The 19,093-nt window shown below is 40.3% G+C and overlaps 2 protein-coding genes across 3 annotated transcripts in view; one reads left to right on the top strand and one right to left on the bottom strand.

Moving 5' to 3' along the window:
• The first annotated feature begins 1,628 nt into the window (after nt 1–1,628).
• On the top strand, nt 1,629–8,107 carry NOPCHAP1 (NOP protein chaperone 1). Its single transcript, XM_055808317.1, has 4 exons — nt 1,629–1,765; nt 3,017–3,103; nt 6,189–6,325; nt 7,899–8,107. The coding sequence occupies exons 1-4, from the start codon at nt 1,696–1,698 to the stop codon at nt 8,079–8,081; spliced, it is 477 nt and encodes a 158-aa protein (XP_055664292.1). The 5' UTR covers nt 1,629–1,695; the 3' UTR covers nt 8,082–8,107.
• A 1,460-nt stretch (nt 8,108–9,567) lies between these two features.
• ALDH1L2 (aldehyde dehydrogenase 1 family member L2) overlaps nt 9,568–19,093 on the bottom strand; it is a 42,125-nt gene continuing 32,599 nt past the window's right edge. For both annotated transcript variants that reach the window (XM_027784048.2, XM_055808314.1), the window contains exons 14-23: nt 18,954–19,024; nt 18,742–18,847; nt 18,270–18,357; nt 16,824–16,917; nt 16,478–16,574; nt 14,932–15,030; nt 14,032–14,197; nt 12,701–12,806; nt 11,367–11,566; nt 9,568–10,345 (exon numbers count right to left, since the gene is read on the bottom strand). In XM_027784048.2, the coding sequence (XP_027639849.2) occupies nt 10,290–10,345; nt 11,367–11,566; nt 12,701–12,806; nt 14,032–14,197; nt 14,932–15,030; nt 16,478–16,574; nt 16,824–16,917; nt 18,270–18,357; nt 18,742–18,847; nt 18,954–19,024 (1,083 nt within the window). In that variant the 3' untranslated portion in view covers nt 9,568–10,289. The remainder of the gene's footprint in view (nt 10,346–11,366; nt 11,567–12,700; nt 12,807–14,031; nt 14,198–14,931; nt 15,031–16,477; nt 16,575–16,823; nt 16,918–18,269; nt 18,358–18,741; nt 18,848–18,953; nt 19,025–19,093) is intronic.

Genomic DNA, 19,093 nt, shown 5'->3' with positions numbered 1-19,093 from the left:
CTGCTGTAAAAAGGAGCTAGCTGCTGTGGGTATGTGTGGAAAAGCAGAAACTTAAGCACAAGAGAGTGTATGTATGGGACTGGGGCCAAAACAATCTGTACTACAGTAGTGAAATACACAGCACCAGCTTGAACTCTCAAGTCAATGCTGCACCAAATGAATGAAGCAGCCCACACCTCATGGCTCTTAATTCAGATGTGAATGCTGTCTCATGCCTGAATGTATTGGGAATTGTAGCTACTGATGCTATTGTCCCTCTACCCTAGTAGCAGCCATATATATCCATGCCCTGTGTGTGCTCATGTGTTAAGCAGTGTGGATACGCAGTTGGGCCACCTTGCAAAATCAGATAAAGATCACATCTGCTTCTGTTGCCAACGAGTTAAGACTACAAACCTGAGGTTTGGGAATAGCACCTGAGGGTGCTATTTCTAGCTTTTCTAATTGTTTATCTGGTGATCTTGGGCAACTGTTTCATCACTCCCTATTACAGGTTCCTTGACAGTGTTATGCCCCTCCCTCTGCTGAAATCATGTAATACCCAAGGACAAAATATATTATTTGAGGTTCACACGCTGTTATTTTGGGCTGTGTACAAATTCAGAAGGACTCACTTTTGTGGCCCAAGGCAAAAACCTCAGTCCTCAAGATTTTTCACTCACTGAAGCTCACAATAGGATTTTTCTGGGAAACCAAAGTTCTGGATCACAGTTGGGTAGAAAGGTGCAAACCAGGCAGCAAATTCAGTGGCATGCACCTGGCACTCCAGATGGCCTGGGAAAGGGGCAGAGGACACTTGCTTGGGCCAGTCTGTCAGGAAAACAGCAGTGCAGTCTCTTACTTGAGGCCTCACAGGTGGTTTGCTTCTTACTCCTTTGTGTTAATTAATTCTAACGTACTGGGATCTGCTTTGGGTTTGTTTGGGGTTTGGGTTTTTTATTGTGTTCTTTGTGATGACAGCACATAAACACCGCTTACCTGATTACTACTTTTTCTCATTTTTGGCTTGGACTTCCCGTCTTGTCTCTTCATGAACTATTCAGTTCTCTTTTTATAGTTTTCACATTGTCTAGATTATAAACAGATAGGGACAGAAACTGCAGAACGAATCTTGAATAACAGGTTGGCCAGTGTCAACTTGGTAGTTGTGTAAGAGTCTTTTCCAAATGACAACTAAAATTCCCTCAGGGTCTGAAATTTAATTTTAGATGCATTCATTAAAAGCTGATAATGAAAATGGGAAAGTTTTCAAAGAAAAGCAGCTGCTGGCGGGCGTTCAAGTAACATTACCTGCTCGCAGCTTAGTTTCATACTCCCATTTCTCCTCCGCGTGATGGGATGGAGTTCTTGTTTCATAAATCGTTTCATAAAGATTAAAAAAAAAGTTTTTGTTGTTTTTGTTTAGTGAGGTGAATTATGTTCTTTTCTGCATTCTTAACCCCAGATTTACGTCAGCGTAGGTGTTCGTGCCGGATACCCGACGTGAGGAGCGGCGGTAGCGCCCCAGAGGAGCACCCCACCCCCGCCGCGGCCACGGGGCTGCTCTGCCCCTCCCCGCCCTCCAGGGGGAGCCGCGCCGGGGTGAGCGCCCGGCCCGCAGCTACGGGGCTGCTCTTCCCCTCCCGCCCTCCAGGGGGCGCTGCGCCTCGCCGCGGTGAGCGCCCGGCCCGCAGCTACTTCCGGGTCGGACGGGGCATGGCGAGGGACGGCGGCGCGGCGGGGACGGCCGCCTCCCGGGAGCTGCTGGCCGTGGGGCGCCGAGGAGGTGAGGGCCCCGCGGGGGTGCAGGGCCGGTCGGGGCGGCGGCGCCGCCGCCGCCGCTCTCCAGGCTGAACTGGGCCTTCCGCCCGCCTTTGGGCCGAGACCGGCACTGTGGGCCTCAGGCCGGGCGCCCGGCGGGCCAGGAGGTCGGGGCGGGCCAAGCCGGGGAGCGGGGGCTCGGCTCGAGGTGGGCGCCCGGCCTCGCCCGCCGGTGGGCAGCCCGGGACAGGGGCTCAGCCGGCCGCTTCACTGCTATGGCATCTCGCGTTTTTTGAAGCACACCTGTTTTCCCGGGCACTACTACGATAATACGCAGTAAATACGGGGGAAGAGCCACTTTAAATTAGTATCGACAGTAGTAATGACTTTTCTGTGAGAATTAAAAAAATGTTAACTGAAGCTTCACTTTAGTTAATGATGGAGGGCATGTGGCTCTCTTGGCGGGTGTAAGAACTAACTAGTTTTCCTACATCGTTTGGATTTTATGGCGCAACTCTTGCAAATAGTTAAATTTAGGTCATCAGCGCCGCAGTTTGTGGCCCACTTTCATTGATTGCCACCACAGTGACACACACGAGGAAAAGGGCTTAAATCAGCTTGGATAGCACACATTAGCTGTGCTTCGATGTGTTTTGCTGCAGGGTGTTAAAGGTAGCTTCTCTTTGTGTTGATAACTGTCATTAAATATATCTTTGACAAAGACTTTAAAAACAGTGGGAGACTGTAAGAAGTGATCTGCAGGGTCAGACCAGTGTTCCATATAGCCCAGTGTTCTTTCTTCCAAGAACAGCAATAGCAGATGATAGTTACAGAGAACTATTTTGTTTAAGCACTGTGTGCTCCCCATTCTTGTAATTGCACAGTATCTGCAGTTGTAGGTGTATGGATGCTAGGGGGTTCGTTCCTGTTCAGTCCTTTTAGTATCTGGTTATGACTCTGCTGCCCTGAATTTGTCTAATTCCATGTTGAGCCTGCTCATCCATCTGCTTTCACAGCCTCTTGTGGTAGCAAATTCTAGACATTCACCACCTACTACATACAGAAATACTGAGATGACCACCCCAAACAGACATCAAGAAACAGTATTTGAAGGAAAGCAGAGTGGAATTCCTGGAGGCAGAGACAGTTGAATCTTCATCTTTAGTCTTGTTTTATTTAGAAAGTGGGAAAGTAGCAGCAAGAAGAGAGCCCTACAGTTAAAATGTAACATTTGCAGTTGACACAGGTAAACTTTCAAATACTTGCTTGTTTCCAGGGCTGGAAGAAACTTTGTTGATTAATTCAAAATGTAGCAGCAAAAAGGCCACAACTTTACAGACTGTTAAGATGCCAAGGAGTAATGGTAAGTAGGGCTTCATTATTGGAACAGTGTCAAGTAGTAGGTAACATCTTTGGAATAACTTTTGCTTCAGTGCTTTCCTTGCATTAGTAAAGGGAGAAACTCTTGTGTTCTGTTTCTGCTGGTGCTAGGTTCTCCATAGCAGTTGCATGTCCTACAGGTTAATCATGTAACTGCTGTTTCTGCAAAACTAGATTTTGCCATGCTGGGCATTACAGTTGTAAGTTTTAGGGATTTAGTTCTCCTTGCAGAAATACTCCTGTTGTCTGCCTATAGTGAATTTGCCAGGTTGTACCTTTGGTTTTCATTTAGTCAACTACTTTCAAATTGATGCAAGCTAACGTAGATCACTTTCAGAACTTCATTTTTTAATAAATGTGCTGGCAAAATTATCAAGCCAGATTGTATCACCATTCATTCATAACAAATTAATTTGAATGCATTAAGAAAACTTTTTTCTTTAATCAAGTTGTGTTCCTTCTTTCTTAGTCAAAGCTACAAATAGATTGCTAACATTCGCTTCGGTGTAACTCCATGCATAAGTGGATGTAGTGTAAAAATTGTTTTGTAGAGGAATGCAGTGGGTTGATTAGCATTGATACTATGCGGCTGTGGCCTTGCCTGGAAGGCAGTGGGTTGATTGACATGGGTGATGTGCAGCTGTAGCTCGTTCCTGCTAAGTAGTTAAATAGCCCTGAGGATGGTGGGAGAGGTGGCTGGATGGAGGAGGAGTAGTGTGGTCTGACCTCTGGAGGAAGGAGAAACAGCATGGACAGTAGAACCTGACCGGACAGTAGAATCTGACTGACTGTAAAAGTCTTGTTGCAGCCTCCTATTTTGTTTGTGCTGCAACATTGTTCTTCTTTGAAAGTAGAGTCATAGAATCATTTAGGTTGGAAAAGACCTTTAAGATCATCGAGTCCAACCATTTACCTAGCACTGCGAAGTCCACTGCTAAACCATGTCCCTAAGCACCACATCTACATGTCTTTTAAATACCTCCAGGGATGGTGACTCAACCACTTCCCTGGGCAGCCTGTTCCAAAGATTGACAACCCTTTCAGTGAAGAAATTTTTCCTAATATCCAATGTAAACCTGCCCTGGCACAACTTGAGGCCATTTACTCTTGTCCTATCACTTGTTACCTGGGAGAAGAGACTGACAGCCACTTTGCTGCATCCTCCTTTCAGGCAGTTGTAGAGAGCGATAAGGTCCCTCCTAAGCCTCCTTTTCTCCAGGGTAAACAACCCCAGTTCCCTCAGCTGCTTCTCGTAAGACTTGGGCTCCAGACCCTTCACCAGCTTCGGTGCTTTTCTTTGGACACGCTCCAGCACCTCAGTGTCTGTCTTGTAGTGAGGGGCCCAAAACCGGACACGGTATTCAAGGTGCAGCCTCACCAGAGCCCAGTACAGGGGGACAATCATTCCCCTTGTCCTGCCGGCCACACTAGTTCTGATACAAGCCAGGACGCTGCTGGCCGTCTTGGCCACCTGGGCACACTGCTGGCTCATGCTCAGCCAGCTGTCAGCCAGCACCCCCAGGCCCTTTCCCACCAGGCAGCTTTCCAGCCGCTCTGCCCCCAGCCTGTAGCGCTGTGTGAGGTGGTTGTGACCCAAGTGCAGGACCCAGCACTGAGCCTTGATGAACCTCATACAACTGGTCTTGGCCCATTGGTCCAGCCTGTCCAGATCCCCCTGCAGAGCCCTCCTGCCTTCAGGCAGGTCAGCATTCCTGCCCAACTTGTGTTGTCAGCAAACTTCCTGAGGGTGCACTTGATCTCCTCGTGCAGATCATTGACAAAAATATTAAACAGGATTGGCCCCAGTACTGAGCTCTGGTGAAAACCACTTGCAACCAGCTGCCAACTGGATTTAACTCCATTCACCACCACACTTTGGGCTCAGCCGTTCAGCCATCTTTTTTTACCCAGGGAACAGTACACCTGTCCAAGCCATGAGCAGCCAGTTTGTCCAGGAGAATGCTGTGGGAAACTGTGTCAAAGGGTGTGTAATGTCAATACGGGAGTTTTTTGTCTTCATGAAAATATGCCAGAGTTTTTTAGTCTCAGGTTGTTCTTTTCCAGTATAGAGCTGTTGGTTTTTTGCTGATCTGGGCTTATTTTTTTTCCAGAAGTGATTTCTCAGCATAAAATATTTGGTGTAGAAAAGTATTCAATTTAAAATTGATTCCTATCAATTTATTGTAGTTTTATTTTGTGATTGAGCTGTGATTTAAAAAGTAATAAAAAATTATCTGTTATATTTAATTCTTTCCTGGTTAAAAGTCTCTACAAAGTTGATAGCGTTTCAAAGGTAGATGATACCTGTTAAGAGTTCTGTGGAGCTCACTTGGAATAGTACCTTTTACTTTCCGGAGAGTGAAAACTAGCAATTGGCTCACCTGCACACGCGGAGCAAAGATTATTTGAAATAACTCTGGAGGCAGGTGAAGATATTCCCTTTCTCCATGGAAGGGAAATGGGTGTGATTCTTCTAATGACACTGATTATCTTAAAAGTGTTGGGAAGTCCCATTGAGCTAGAGGGATATTTCTGCAGAGGGTAAGTGCTTTGTACTTCAACATAAAGCATCTGTCTCTCTCCCATCGTTTTAACTTCAGAGCCCCTTTTGATAATTATGTTGAACTTTTAGTGTAGCATGACATCAGTGGCATCTGTGCTACAGCTAATTTTTCCATAGGGAAGAAAGGAGGATGTATTTCCATTGGAGATAATGCTGATGTGGAAGTTAGTCAAGACGGCACTCAATATATATTTAAAACCATGGAATTTACAAGCAAGTTTTCTGTGAAGTAGTCACATTTTGTTTTAAGTATCCAAATGGAATTTTGAAGCGATTTATTCCTGCACCACATGCTGACCAATAGATTCGATATCTTTTTGCTGTTCGTGTCTTGCAAAAATGAATACTGTAATAAATCCTGCTATTAAAATATCTTAAAGATGGTAGACAGCTAGAAATTACGGTTGAAATGGAATCTGTTTAACTGCTCAGATTTCTGCGGTATGAATATAAATTAATGTGCATCTGTTTGTATATATACATGTGATAATTATTTCTTTTCCAGTTTTGGACCGAGTACAGAGTTTTTTACCACAGATGGCCCACGCAAATGATGAGCTAAGAAGAAAAATGGTAACAGCACCAGCTCATCAGTTTGATATTGAAAATGTGGACAGTGCAACAGAAAAAGTTATAGAAATGGTAAATACTATATTTTTGATTTTATAAAGTAAATTGTAATGTGATTAAAATAATTCTCTGATTTTAAAATGAGCTAATTCAATAGATAAAGCTAAGTTTTTACCATTTTAGTCCGTGTTCCATAAATTCAAAACATAGATGTAATAAAAATGCCTATTTGGTTAAAATTTACTACTTGGTTTTCATACTTGCAATTTTTTGACTGGGGATGAAGTAGTTTAAGGCCAGAATAACACATAATTTTGAATCGGCAACTCTGAATCAAAAGTACTAAATCGTATTTTAAATGTCTCATGAGTAATGTGGTTTAGAAACTGGACAGTGTAAGGTGTAGTAAGGCGTAACAGAAGGCTTTAGTGTAAGAGTAATAACTGGCTTTCAGCTGTGCTTTGTGGGTATTTTTAGGACTGGCTGTAATAGGTCTTGGGTTTAGAAGAGTTGTTAGTGTTGCTGTGATCCTTTATGGCTGGTATTAGTCTATTTATCTACATTCATATCATATTTTCTTTGTTTTTAACTGAAGTGCTGCAGCCACATGTTCATGTAAGAAAATTTTAGTAAGAAGGTGATGTGATATGTGCATGTCCCAGACAAGTGCCTTCTGGCCTGCAGACCCACAAGATAAAATGCAGAAATAAGGCAGCCTGGGGTCTGGTGTGTGAGCTGTCAGAACGATTTATTGGCCACTGGTTGGATTCAGAGTTCATATAGGTTGTGTCCAGCCTATATGCAGTAGGCTGTCCAGTGCTCGTATATGCTGAAGAAGTCTAAATAAATAATGAGAAAACAATGAATTGGGTAACTTGGACAAGATTTTTAAAAGTTTTTTTCATGTGACACTGTCTGGCCAAGTGTCTTGGATTTATAATAAACAAGCCAGGAGACCTAGTGTTTAATAGCTTAATGCTATTTGCAAATCACTGAAGACATTTACTTGCGTATCAAATTCCTGTATTTTGCTTTGTTGCATACAGGAAGTTTTTGAGGTGAAGATTATCAGTTTAAGATAGGTATTTTCAGAGAGATAAACAGACCTCAAAAATCATGGCTCTGTGTATGGAAGTACATGATCACTTTTACTTGAAAAAATATCCTCATGATTTCAACTACTTGCTATTTTGCAGTAGTTGTGCTGTGAACACTACTAAGTTATAAGATATGAACTATGTTAGTAAATATACACACCCACACTTGTATGTATGTTGTGACCCCTTATACACTACATGGTTTCATTTGAAGTCTTTACTGAAAATTAGTTGTGATGCCTCCTGCTTATCAGTTTAAATATCTGATTTAGACCAGCTGAGTTCAGCTATTGACTCATTTCTCTCCTTGATAATGATATAAAAATGGCCTTATATTTGCTATAGGGCAATATAAATGGCAGTTTACATATTTAGGAATCTGTTAATGGCATCTGCCATAATCCTAGGAGAATCCAAAAGTATTCCTAATTGTGGCTGTGGTTTTCTTATGGTAGTAGGCTGTTTCATGTGTTTGCTTTATGTTTTACTCAAATGACAGAAGTGGTATAGAAATGTATAATGTGCTAACTAAAGGGTTTTTTTTTCAGAATGTGGCTGTAGTTGAACTGAATGATTCTGATATAGATGAAGACATACTGACTTCAGAAGATGACTCAGAATCTGAAGATGACTATATAACTGATGAAGTGACAATAGACAACATTAAGTTTCCTAAACAAAAGGAAGAAAAGGGCAAAATAGAAATTTTAGATAGCAAAGCAAATGAGTAAATCCATTTTATTTTGCGTAAAAAAAACCCTGCCACACCGCCAACCAAATTGTGTTTTCTTACTTTGAAGTAAGAAAAGGCCCTTGAAACTACTTTGTTTCCCAATGCAGCGTCCCTCAGGATCATGTGAAATGCTATAGTTTACACGGTGGAGATTTCAGAACCCACTCATGACTGAGGCAGGCTGGATTTCTGTACTGTTTTATTCATCAAACAACATGGAAATGAACTGTATAGTAGGTTAGACTAAGAAAGCAGCTGGAACGTGGGGCACATGAACTAATTAAGTTAAAATTCTTGTTCTGTTGCTTTGAAGAAAGATTTTTGTAGTGTGTTAGAAGAAGGTTTTGCTTTGAGGGCAGGAGAGAGTTAACTAGGAAAAAAGCTTTGGTTTTTATATTCTGTGTTCTGTGAAGTGTTATGTACAATGTCTTCAATATTAAACATTATCTTAAAGTACATTAGATGTCTGCACTGCATTTATGACAATAACTGCTGAACACTAAAGCAGCAGCTGAAGTCATTTCAAGATCAGCTACCACGGGTAAGGACCACCATGACTCAAGAAGACTGTTCAGCCAAGGGTTACTTACCCTCCATCCCTGCCCTGAGCTCCCTGTCATTATGGCGGGGTTACTAGCTTGGATCTGCAACATTTGTAGCTGTAGTGCAGATACTCTCAGTACTGAAATGGCCAAGTCTGCCTCTGTGGTTCTACAATTGCTTTAAGCTACACTTTTCATTTCCTGCTTCCCCTGCCACGTTTCTGTCCTCTCCGTTTTATTAACAGCTGTCACTGCTAGAAGAATAAAAAGGTGAATTCTCAGCTGGCCTGTATTTTGGCTTCACATGTGTTTCAAGCTAACCTAAATCAGTGAAAGTATATCTCATTCATACTTACCTCAGATTGATCAAATACGGTGATTTGGACTGTTGTATTTACTTCATGGATCATTTTGCATTTCAGAAGTATCGTGCTCCTGGATGTCATTATTTGTTTCTTAAAGGAACTTTGTATTTTCTGCACCATTAAAGTAAAACTTTCTCTATTGTATTTGTTGAAATATTACTGTCATGACTTGAAACCTGCAATTACTTACAGAATTTACTTTTAATCCCATACTTAAAGCTATAGTTTTAGTATCTGTTTCTGTAGTATTCATGGTGAGAAATAATAAGGATTCTGGTCTTTCTTTCACAACGCGGCTTCTTAAAAATAGAATGGGGACATGATTTACTGGGATTAACTGATTAAACCACAGAATATTTTAGCAAAGAGGAAGGATGGGAATCAAAGAATGGGACTGCTACTTCTAATGGCCGCCCACAGATCTATGGAAAATTTCCTTTAAATTGTAGAAAGTTTGAAAGCCAACATCTGAACTCAGTCATTTTATGAGGGATTTTCCCACAGATTAAAAAAAAAAAAAAAAGTATGAAAGACACAGTAATAATTGTGCTGTATAAAACAGTGATAACACTCTGTGTGCACAGACACAAAAAGTGATTTTAATCTGTTAATGTAACCACCTTTCAAATTGCAGGCAGATCACATGTTCCATATCAACAAAAAGATAGAAAATATTTTCAGTAACTTTATCTTGATATGCATAGTTTAACACCAAGGTTCAACTCTGTATGTACTATACAAAGATCATAGTAAGTGCACTTTCTTGCATTGATTTACTTCTTACGGCACAAAGGTCTTCTGTACTGCTGAAGGATCACCAGAGCAGAACGTTTAATTGCTACTGTAAAACGAACTGGTTTATAGCAAAAATGGCATAATTGGTATATTTTAGTTCAACTTTAAGAGAAGCCTAATGACTAAGGATTTAAAATGGTTATGTAAATATTATGTTCACACAAATAAGAAGTAGGCATGTGAGAACTCATTCTTCAGTTGTATTTGTAAAAATAAACTAAACCACATTCTTGGGGTTTTGGGGGGCATTGCGCTAATAGCTGCTGCTGCATAATTTAAATAACTTCAGGTTCATTTCCAAATGCTTTTATCTGTCAGGGAAACTAAAATTTGGACCTGATTTATAGAAACTTATCCATGGAATGGTTGTTTTGGTTTGGGTTTGTTTTCTTTTTCAGTTGTAGCACTGCAGACAGCATATCCTGGGCATGGTATTAAGCACTTCATGGAGTCATTAAGATTCAAACTGGCCCAAAAGTTTACTTTCCAAGTGAAGCTGTTACTTTAATATTCCACAGTGATAGCCTTGGTTCTGAGATACTCATGAAGAGCTTCTTCACCTGTACAAGGACAATATTCATCAGTTAGAATAGCAGCTAAATTAGAGGATGTTGTAGAGACTCTAACGGCATCATTAAGAAAAAATTTAAAATGCTGTAGCCAATATTTGAGTCCTTAAGGAACAATGAAAACTAATTAACTTACCCTCCCACTGAGATTTACAGAACTGGTTTGACAACAGGCCAAACCCAATAGATGTGGAAGGAAAAAGGAGCTGGAATGTAACAAGCAGCCACCTGGGTGGGACCGAGTGGCAGTCTCTAGGTAGGGTAGCCACTGGGGGTTCAGAGCTGAATTTACACACTTCGGTTTACCTATGTTAAAAGTTTCTAGGTAGAGAAGCTGTGTAAAAATTTGTAGGGTTTTTTTTTTTTTTCCTGATAATATTACTCATTTTAGTTTCAGGAAGTGTCTGACGCTTGCTAGAGATTCCAAAAGCAAAAATCTGACTATTTTTTTCTTTCCTTTTTCTTTGCCAGCAGGCTTGTTCTGTCCAGACTTGTAAAGTTTGACAGACTAGACTCCACTTATTTTAAAAATGGTTTTGAAAAGAAAAGGTTTTTGTAATGCATCTTCCTCTGTGGCTGTTGGAAAATTTTGATGACATTTTAAGACATAAAAATGTTTCCCCTGCTCTTAAAGATTTAGAGGAGAAACCTAAATTATCATTCTGAGGGAAAGGTTCTGGCCAATACTGTTGCTGTCGACAACATTCGGTAGCCTGTACGCAGCTCTGGATGAGCTGTAATTTGACTGCTCTGAAAGGAGCTGTAGAGGAATATTCTGTGTGCTGTAGCATTATTATAGCAAACGTACAGGAAGGGCTGAACTGGAGGTATTGAGGCAGGAATATTGTAGGGATGGGAGAGCAACTAGATTACTGTAACTGGAGAAATGTGGGAGATGCAGGAAATGCATCCATAGTTCACATTTTACTAGATATGCTGTGCACAGCTAAGGTGGTTTTTTCGTTGATTTGGACTGTCACATGAGAAAGGAGGGAGGGAGAGAACAACTTACCTAAATCTTTCCCAAAGCCAGACTGCTTAAATCCACCAAATGGTGCTGCCACATCAGTTTTGTTATATGTGTTGATAAAAACTGTTCCAGCTTCTAGCTTTTCACTGATGTAGAGAGCTTTGCTTATGTCTTTTGTGAAAACTCCTGAAGCTAAGCCATATTCTGTGGTATTGGCCCGTCGCAGCACTCCATCGACATCCCTACGGGGGAAAGAAATTACTTAACTGCAACTAGGTAAAATCAGTGTTAGCGACGCACTGAAGCACCTTTTCCCATGCTCGCTGTTCTCCAGTTAGCTTTTTTAAGACACCTTATTAAGGACTAATCTGTGTGTCAATCTGACAGATCTATGGAAATTCATACCCTTGCTTCAAACTTGAAAAGCTTGTAACCTTACATTTCAATGGTTAAGTTCTACACTAAGAAAAGTCAAAGGAAAAGTTGCAGTATGCCTACCAACTTTGCTCAGCTACAGTACAATTTAAGGATTAAAGCAAAGCTTGGCAGCAGATTATGAATCTATTTGCTAAAATTTTGGCCTGCTTTACAAGTTAATGGAGAATAAATGCTGAAATTCAGACTTCCATCAAACAGAACTTTTCAGGCCGTGTCCAGAGCACTATTTTCTAGTTGCATCTCATTTCCATATAGCTTCAAAAATCCGTAATAATTTAAAACTTTAAAAAATTCAACACAGTCCCTTGTCACCATACATAATTTATAGATTTGAAGGGTTATCGGTGGCTGGTTCTTAACTGCATTATCAAACTGCAAAAAATGGAACCTTGTAGAGACAGTTATATGAAGTTTCTACATAGGGTTGAATCTCATCTATGTGTAAAATAATTCTTATGAATTGGAATGAAAGCTATTAGAACTGGCAGGCTACAAAATATACAGAGGGATTTTCATTTGCAACAGTAATGTACCAATGTTACACAATGCACAACACCACTATATCACGAAAGACTGAGAAAAACACGTGATTCCACTGGAAAAAATACACATTTTGTAATTTGATTAAGCTACTGCAATTACCACACCAACTTCAGTAAAAATATTTCACTGAATACTAAGTCTTATTTAAGATCTGGCACTTATGGCTGCATTCTATCCCTTCACACACTGCTAATAGCATTAGTTCTACATCAACGTGGAGCAGGATACCCGCTACTAAAAAGGGTATTTTCTCAGAATTTAGCTGGAAGAGTATCTGGGGATTCAGACTGGTCTTACAAGATTTAACAAAAACATATTATATATGCTATCATTGCTACACTTCGGGCGCAAATGAGAAAATAAAAGTTTCTAATAGTAACCAGAGGAGAACATACCCATTTTTAAATTTAGAAATCACCATCACAGGACCAAAGGACTCTTCCTGGGCAATATACATATGGTCTTCAACATCTGTGAATACAGTCGGTTCCATGAAGAAACCTAAACAGAGGACAGAGCATCATTCGAGCATGGTGAAAATACTTTGTGGTTTGCATTGTCCAGGCCATCTCCTTTCCACAGCTACACTGAGACTTGACACAGGAAATATCAAGATTGAAATTAATGAAGCATGAACGGAAATGCAGGTGCATAAACACCACAGAACCAGCAAGAAAAAAGGGTAAAAGAATGGCCTGTATTGATCAGAAAACCAGCATGTGCTGTTCCTTGCCGGGCCAGAAGGTCTGCGTGCCACAGCCCCACTGACTCCTCAGGGCAAGACCCTGTGCTCTGACAGCTGGAAGACAAGGTCACAGAAGCCACTGTTTTTCTTGTTACCCAACAAGAAGATAGACTGTAGTCATAAAGATTGGTATATTCCAAACAAGGGAAAACATGCAGTGGGCAGTAACTTTGGCTGAGATTTATGGATGCTGAAGTAAAGAAAATTCTGAGGTAAAGAATTGCCTCATAATGACTGTTCATTTCTGAAGGGTGTCCAAAAGCTAGCTCATTGTTGCCAATCAAGTTATACACAAGCAATCTTGGTCACCTACATCGCGGTGAGTAAGTGTGTTCAGTGCGAGTGGGTAAAATCAATGTCAAAGATTTTACATAAATGCCACCCCCTTCCATAAGATCTCCTATTTAGTTTTGTTACACCGATTTCATATAGTCACAAATCTCTACTTTCATTTTATTTAGGAATGTAATCATCATGTTTTGAAAACTCTGATGCAAATGTTTCTCCTTCATTATTGACAAAGGACAGATGTCCATGAGAAAATGTTGCTTTCATGCCTGCCCACTGAACATAGCATACATATCATCTATATGGCAAAAAAGGCTTTTGATAATAATAACCTTATGCAAACTCTGCTACTAGTTTCCTCAGCTTTAGTGTTAGTTTGATCTAAATTGATACAGTTATACTTAACGGCTCTTGATAGTTCAAGGGTGTTGCAAAAAAGGCCTGAATGCCTCACAAACAACAGGAATAAATGAGCAAAAGATTCCCATACAGACTAGATTCTGATTCAGTTTTGTATATTATGCTTCAATTGCACAGCTTCTCTTAAAATGAGACTTGAAAGCCCTGTTCTCAAGTGGTATCTTGGGCTTACTGCTCCCGTGGTAGTGCTGCTTTACATAATGCAGCAGAGACAATCATGATGGCTTTTGTTTAGAGTGTAAAAGTTCCAAACGCGTCTGAACAGTATTTTACCTGGTCTATGTACTTGTCTTCCTCCGTGCACTAGAGTGGCTCCTTCTTTTACTCCGGTTTCACAATACTGCAGCAGCTTTTCCAAATGTGCCTTGTGATTTTGTGGACCGTGATCTGTAGATCTATCAAGTGGGTCACCAATTTTCATCTTTTTTATTTCTTCCACCTAAGGGTTACCCAATTAAAATGAAGTTACATAATGTAGCAAATAGTTGTTAAAGTCACCAGTGATATGGGATGCTTAATTTTTTGTGCTATGAAGTTAGGCTCTAAGAAGGGCTGGATTCTTAAAAGGTGGAATGCTCATCCTTTTCTAAAATTAGGCTTTGTCTTATGTTTGATAATCTCTGGTTACTTCTGAAAGTTTTTAATCCTGTTTTCATGTATCCATTCTCTTCTGATATTAAGACAGACATGTAAAATGTTAGCTTTTACTAGTGGTAAATGGGTTATGACAGTGATCTTCTATTCTTGAGCTAAATAAAGGAATTCTCCAGTGGTACAGTGTGGTGACTATTGGATTTTTAATCACGACCTTTGTATTATTCTAGGTACACCTCCAATAGGCCTTCTTTTTTTAAACTTCACAGCAGCCTTCAATCACATTGACTTAAGTTTAGTGATTTTTTAAATCTTACTTTCCTAGTCAAATACAAAATATCACTGAAGGTACAATATCTATTTCAATGTCACTTAACTGTGCATTACTGACAAAAATAGCTCCCTTCAGTGCCTTCCTGTTAACCCTGTAAGAGGCTCCCAAGAAGCAGCATTGCCTACCATAAGCAGTAACAAGAAATTAAGCAACTGAAAATAAGAAGAAATGCAAGCGTCTATAAAAATAGCGGATCTTTGTGCCATAGCGAAGTATGTTTCAACTTTATTCCTTAAATACCTTACCACTTTTCTAACAAATTCATCATGGATTGATTCTTCCACAAACAGCCTGCCAGCTGCAATGCAGTTTTCTCCTTTGTTGAAATACACTGCTCCCATACCCTGATCAGGGGGAAAAAAACATTGATATTTATATGCATCCTTTTCAGTTCAGTTTCCCTTTCATTCTGTTCCCTTGGGTTGCATTCAGTGTTTGTGACCCTCAAATCATAATGCTTTACATAAAAGGACATCATCAATGCAACAAACAGGCTAATCTTATAACTGGCAAACAAACTTCCATGGAGCCAAATAGCTCAGGATGAACCCATTATCAGTACTCTTGCCATTTCCATCAGCATTCCACAGAAACACCTGCTGCAGCATCACAGAGAAGAGGGCTGGCAGCATGACCAGTGAATATAAACCTGTGCTAATCCACTGAGCAATACTGCTTGTGTGTGTTGGAAGTTGCATGTGACCAAACAGAACACTACCTAACTCTAATCTGCAGAGAACCTCCTGTTTCAAGAGTGTGGATTCAGACCCCATGCAGTTTGTTCCTTTTTTTACTTATCAAGAACTAACACCTGCCATTGTTTTTCCAGGAAGGTGGGGAAAGGAAGAACAGGGCAAATAAAATTTCTAAAAAGTAGTTTTCTGGCAGCTGTAAAAGCCTGGGGTCCTGGCATTAGCAGATATGAGGGGGTTCATGTGCTAATATCAAGAAAGCATTTTTTCCACAACCATTTAAAGCTATCAATGTCAGGTATAGCTCAGGCCAACCCCTGCATCGCCCTGTCAATTCTACAGCTGAGAATAGGAGTGGGGCCAAACAGTGCGCTGACTGCAGAGTTTCAGCTTTTATTACTCTCTCAAGTCCTGCCAAAAGACACTCCAAAAATGGAGAGAGTGTATAATTAGTTTCTTCCTGGTAGCAGTACCTGCTTATGCTGGTTTAGAGAATTCATAGGATTAGCACTTTGGGTAAGTACAGTGTGGAAGACTTATTTGCTTCTTAACGAGTAAACTGCATCTGCTGTCATTTTGATGAATCAGATTACCTGAGCAGGAAATAAGCTCACTAAACCCACTGAATTTCTCATTAGCACATCTTATTTATGAACTGTAAATACATTATGCTTATGGGGAAAGTGGACTACGATGACTGATGGTGAATTAATAACTATATGGCAGCTCACTGTGGGAGCTCACTGTGTATTTTAACTCACTTTCAGGCTTTTATTTTTTAAGCACTCTTTTTTTTAGTATCAGATTTTGGCAAATAAATTTTACGATGTTAACTTGGCTAGTGAAAATACTTTCCAGCATTTTCTAATGTATATTTCATGTAGTACTGATCCCTGCCTTTTTGGTGCAGCATGAACAGTTGAATTGTGCTGGCATAAAGAAACATCCTGTAGAAAAAGAGGGTGTTTTCTAACAGGTCGCATGATTTTTCATGCAAGGGCTCCCTACTGCAGTTTTTGGCAAGTCAAGAAGAATATTGCAATACTGTGAGGATGTATCACAAAGTCTTTAAATATATTTTACTTCAAAGTAACATTACCATTTTTACAGCTCTGTCAAGTTCACAGTCACTGAATATGATCAATGGGGATTTACCACCAAGTTCAAGAGAAACTTTCTTCAGATTAGTGGCTGCACTGCAAAAAAATATAAATAATCATATAAAAGAAACTTTTAGATAGTTTATTTCAGTATTTCCTTTGAATTATAACTAATGAAAATGTATAAACCTCTATTTTCCTATAGTGACTTACAATTCTACATAAATGTAAAAAACCCATATGTAATTTTGCTTTTCTATTACTGCTTCATGCACAATATAGCTAATAAAATACTTCAGAGCTAGATTAAGCAGTGCTTATTTCTGAATCTTTTGCTGAGAGTACCTCTTCATGATCTGTTTACCAGTTGGTGTTGAACCAGTGAATCCAACTTTGCGAACATCTGGATGTTCACACAGGTGCTGTCCCACTAAGCCACCTGCGGTGAGGAAAACAGTGTAACTTGACCGTACATCAGCAATTTTTACTACTCCCACAGCAGCACTGTAACACAGGAAGAGCTGACAAGATGTCAGTCAAGTACAATAACACATCCTTATTTATATGTACAGCTTTATTCTTCATATGGCTATGAAGATTTTAGTATTAGTTAACTTGGATCACGTTAGTGTCTGCAAATTCTCCCATCTGCCTGGACTAAAGAACTTCCTTCCTAATATTCCACTGTAGGTGGAATAATCTAATTTGTAACAGAGCCTGCCTCATTGTCCTGGTTTCAGCTAAGATATAGTTAATTTTCTTCTTAGTAGCTGGTGCAGTGCTGTGTTTTGGATTTGTTGTGAGAACAATGCTGATATTTTTAGTTGTTGCTAAGTAATACTTATACTAAGTCAAGGACTCTTCAGTTTCTCAGGCCCTGCCAGCGAGAGGGCTGGAGGGGCACAAGAAATTGGAAGGGGACACAGCCAGGACAGCTGACCCCAACTAGCCAACGGGACATCCCATGCCACAGAACATCATGCTGAGTATATAAAGCTGGGGGAAGAAGAAGGAAGGAAGGATGTTCGGATTGATGGTGTTTATCTTCCCAAGTAACTGTTATGTGTGATGGAGCCTGGCTTTCCTGAAGATGGCTGAACACCTGCCTGCCCATGGGAAGCAGTGAATGAATTCCTTGCTTTGCTTTGCTTGGAAGAACAGCTTTTGCTTTACCCATTAAACTGTCTTTATTTCAACCCACAAGTTTTCTCACTTTTACCCTTCTGATTCTCTCCCTCATCCCACCAGAGGGGACTGGGCAAGCGACTGCGTGGTGCTTAGCTGCCAGCCAGGGTTACACCATACAGGGCCCATACAGCCACTTTGTTGCTTTTCTTCATTAGGGAAAAGAGGAAAATGGTGACATCAGGTAACATGCTGTGGACCGTGACTTACCTATAGTGACCAATACACATCTTACCAGCTTGCTCCAAGTCTCACAGTCACATTTAAATATTTCCAATGGATGGTAAGATTAGGAGAAAAATAAAGTTTTACAATCAAGTGAAACATGTTTCTCTGTAATACATCCTTTTTCAGAGTGTTCATACTGTTTGTGTGAATTTGTGGAGGGTGTAGGCTGACAGCTCCTACCAGCTAGAGCCAGGTGACATACAGATTTTTCCAATTGTGTTCTGGAAATACATGAAATCGCTGTATGATACAGATGCAGGCCTACTACCAATGAAGATACGTGCACTTACGTAATAGGTCTTCAAAAAGATAAAACACTAGTTCACCAGTTTTAGCATGACCTACTCTTCCCAGAAAAATGATTAGTTGAAGTTTTACCTGAACCAGGCAGAATATTTATAACACCCTTAGGAAATCCAGCTTTAGCTGAGAGTTCTGCAAACTTCAAGGAAGTCAGAGGAGTGACCTAAGTAGAAACATACATATTAGGTCTCCTGTTTTAATTAAATGTATGATGATATCTTTTACATTCAATACATCTTAATTTTGATACAATATTCATCTTCTGGCTCAGAGTATCAACAAATTAAAAATTATCGCTTCTTGTGGAAAAGAATTCATTCTTGAAAATGAGAGTAGCGTCAGAGCAAAATGAAGGACAATCAGTACCCTGTATCATAATGGCAATGTGTATTATTATACATGCACTTTAAAACACATGACATGGTCAACCTATGGGTACATATGACAGGTCAAACCTACAGGTGAAATTTGCCAGGTTGCCTGAATTATTTTGCCTGAACAAAGAGTGAAGGACCTGAGACATCTGTACATTCCCTGTTGGTTTTACCTGAGCTGGCTTGAGTACGAGTGTGTTGCCTGCAGCCAAGCATGCTGCGCTCTTCCATGCAAGCATCATCAGCGGGTAATTCCAAGGGATAACAATTGCACAGACACTTACGGTAGGGAAAAAGAGGAAAAAATTACATTTTTTTATTAGAGCTTTTGAATGGCTTTCCTGTATGTCAAGGCTGACACTAAGAAGATAAAAGTGATACTTACCCTATTGGCTCTTTCTTGGTGAATGTTAGATTATGGTTTGGCCGAGCCTGGTTAATTGGAATTGTAGCACCCTAGAAGGCAGAGGAGGGACAAATCTTGGTACTGTTTAATCATTTTTATTACAAATATATTTGCCATAT

This window comes from Falco peregrinus, chromosome 6 (assembly GCF_023634155.1).
Source record: "Falco peregrinus isolate bFalPer1 chromosome 6, bFalPer1.pri, whole genome shotgun sequence".
NCBI lineage: Eukaryota > Metazoa > Chordata > Aves > Falconiformes > Falconidae > Falco > Falco peregrinus.
The sequence above is the reverse complement of the archived record's forward strand: the minus strand, read 5'-3'. Positions and strand labels throughout refer to the sequence as shown.

Excerpts from the sequence above, each read along its gene's own strand:
- NOPCHAP1 (XM_055808317.1), top strand. The coding sequence starts at position 1,696 with ATGGCGAGGGACGGCGGCGCGGCGGGGACGGCCGCCTCCCGGGAGCTG. Across the intron at positions 3,104-6,188 it reads TAAGATGCCAAGGAGTAATG|TTTTGGACCGAGTACAGAGT; the intron begins GTAAGTAGGGCT and ends TTTCTTTTCCAG. Across the intron at positions 6,326-7,898 it reads CAGAAAAAGTTATAGAAATG|AATGTGGCTGTAGTTGAACT; the intron begins GTAAATACTATA and ends TTTTTTTTTCAG.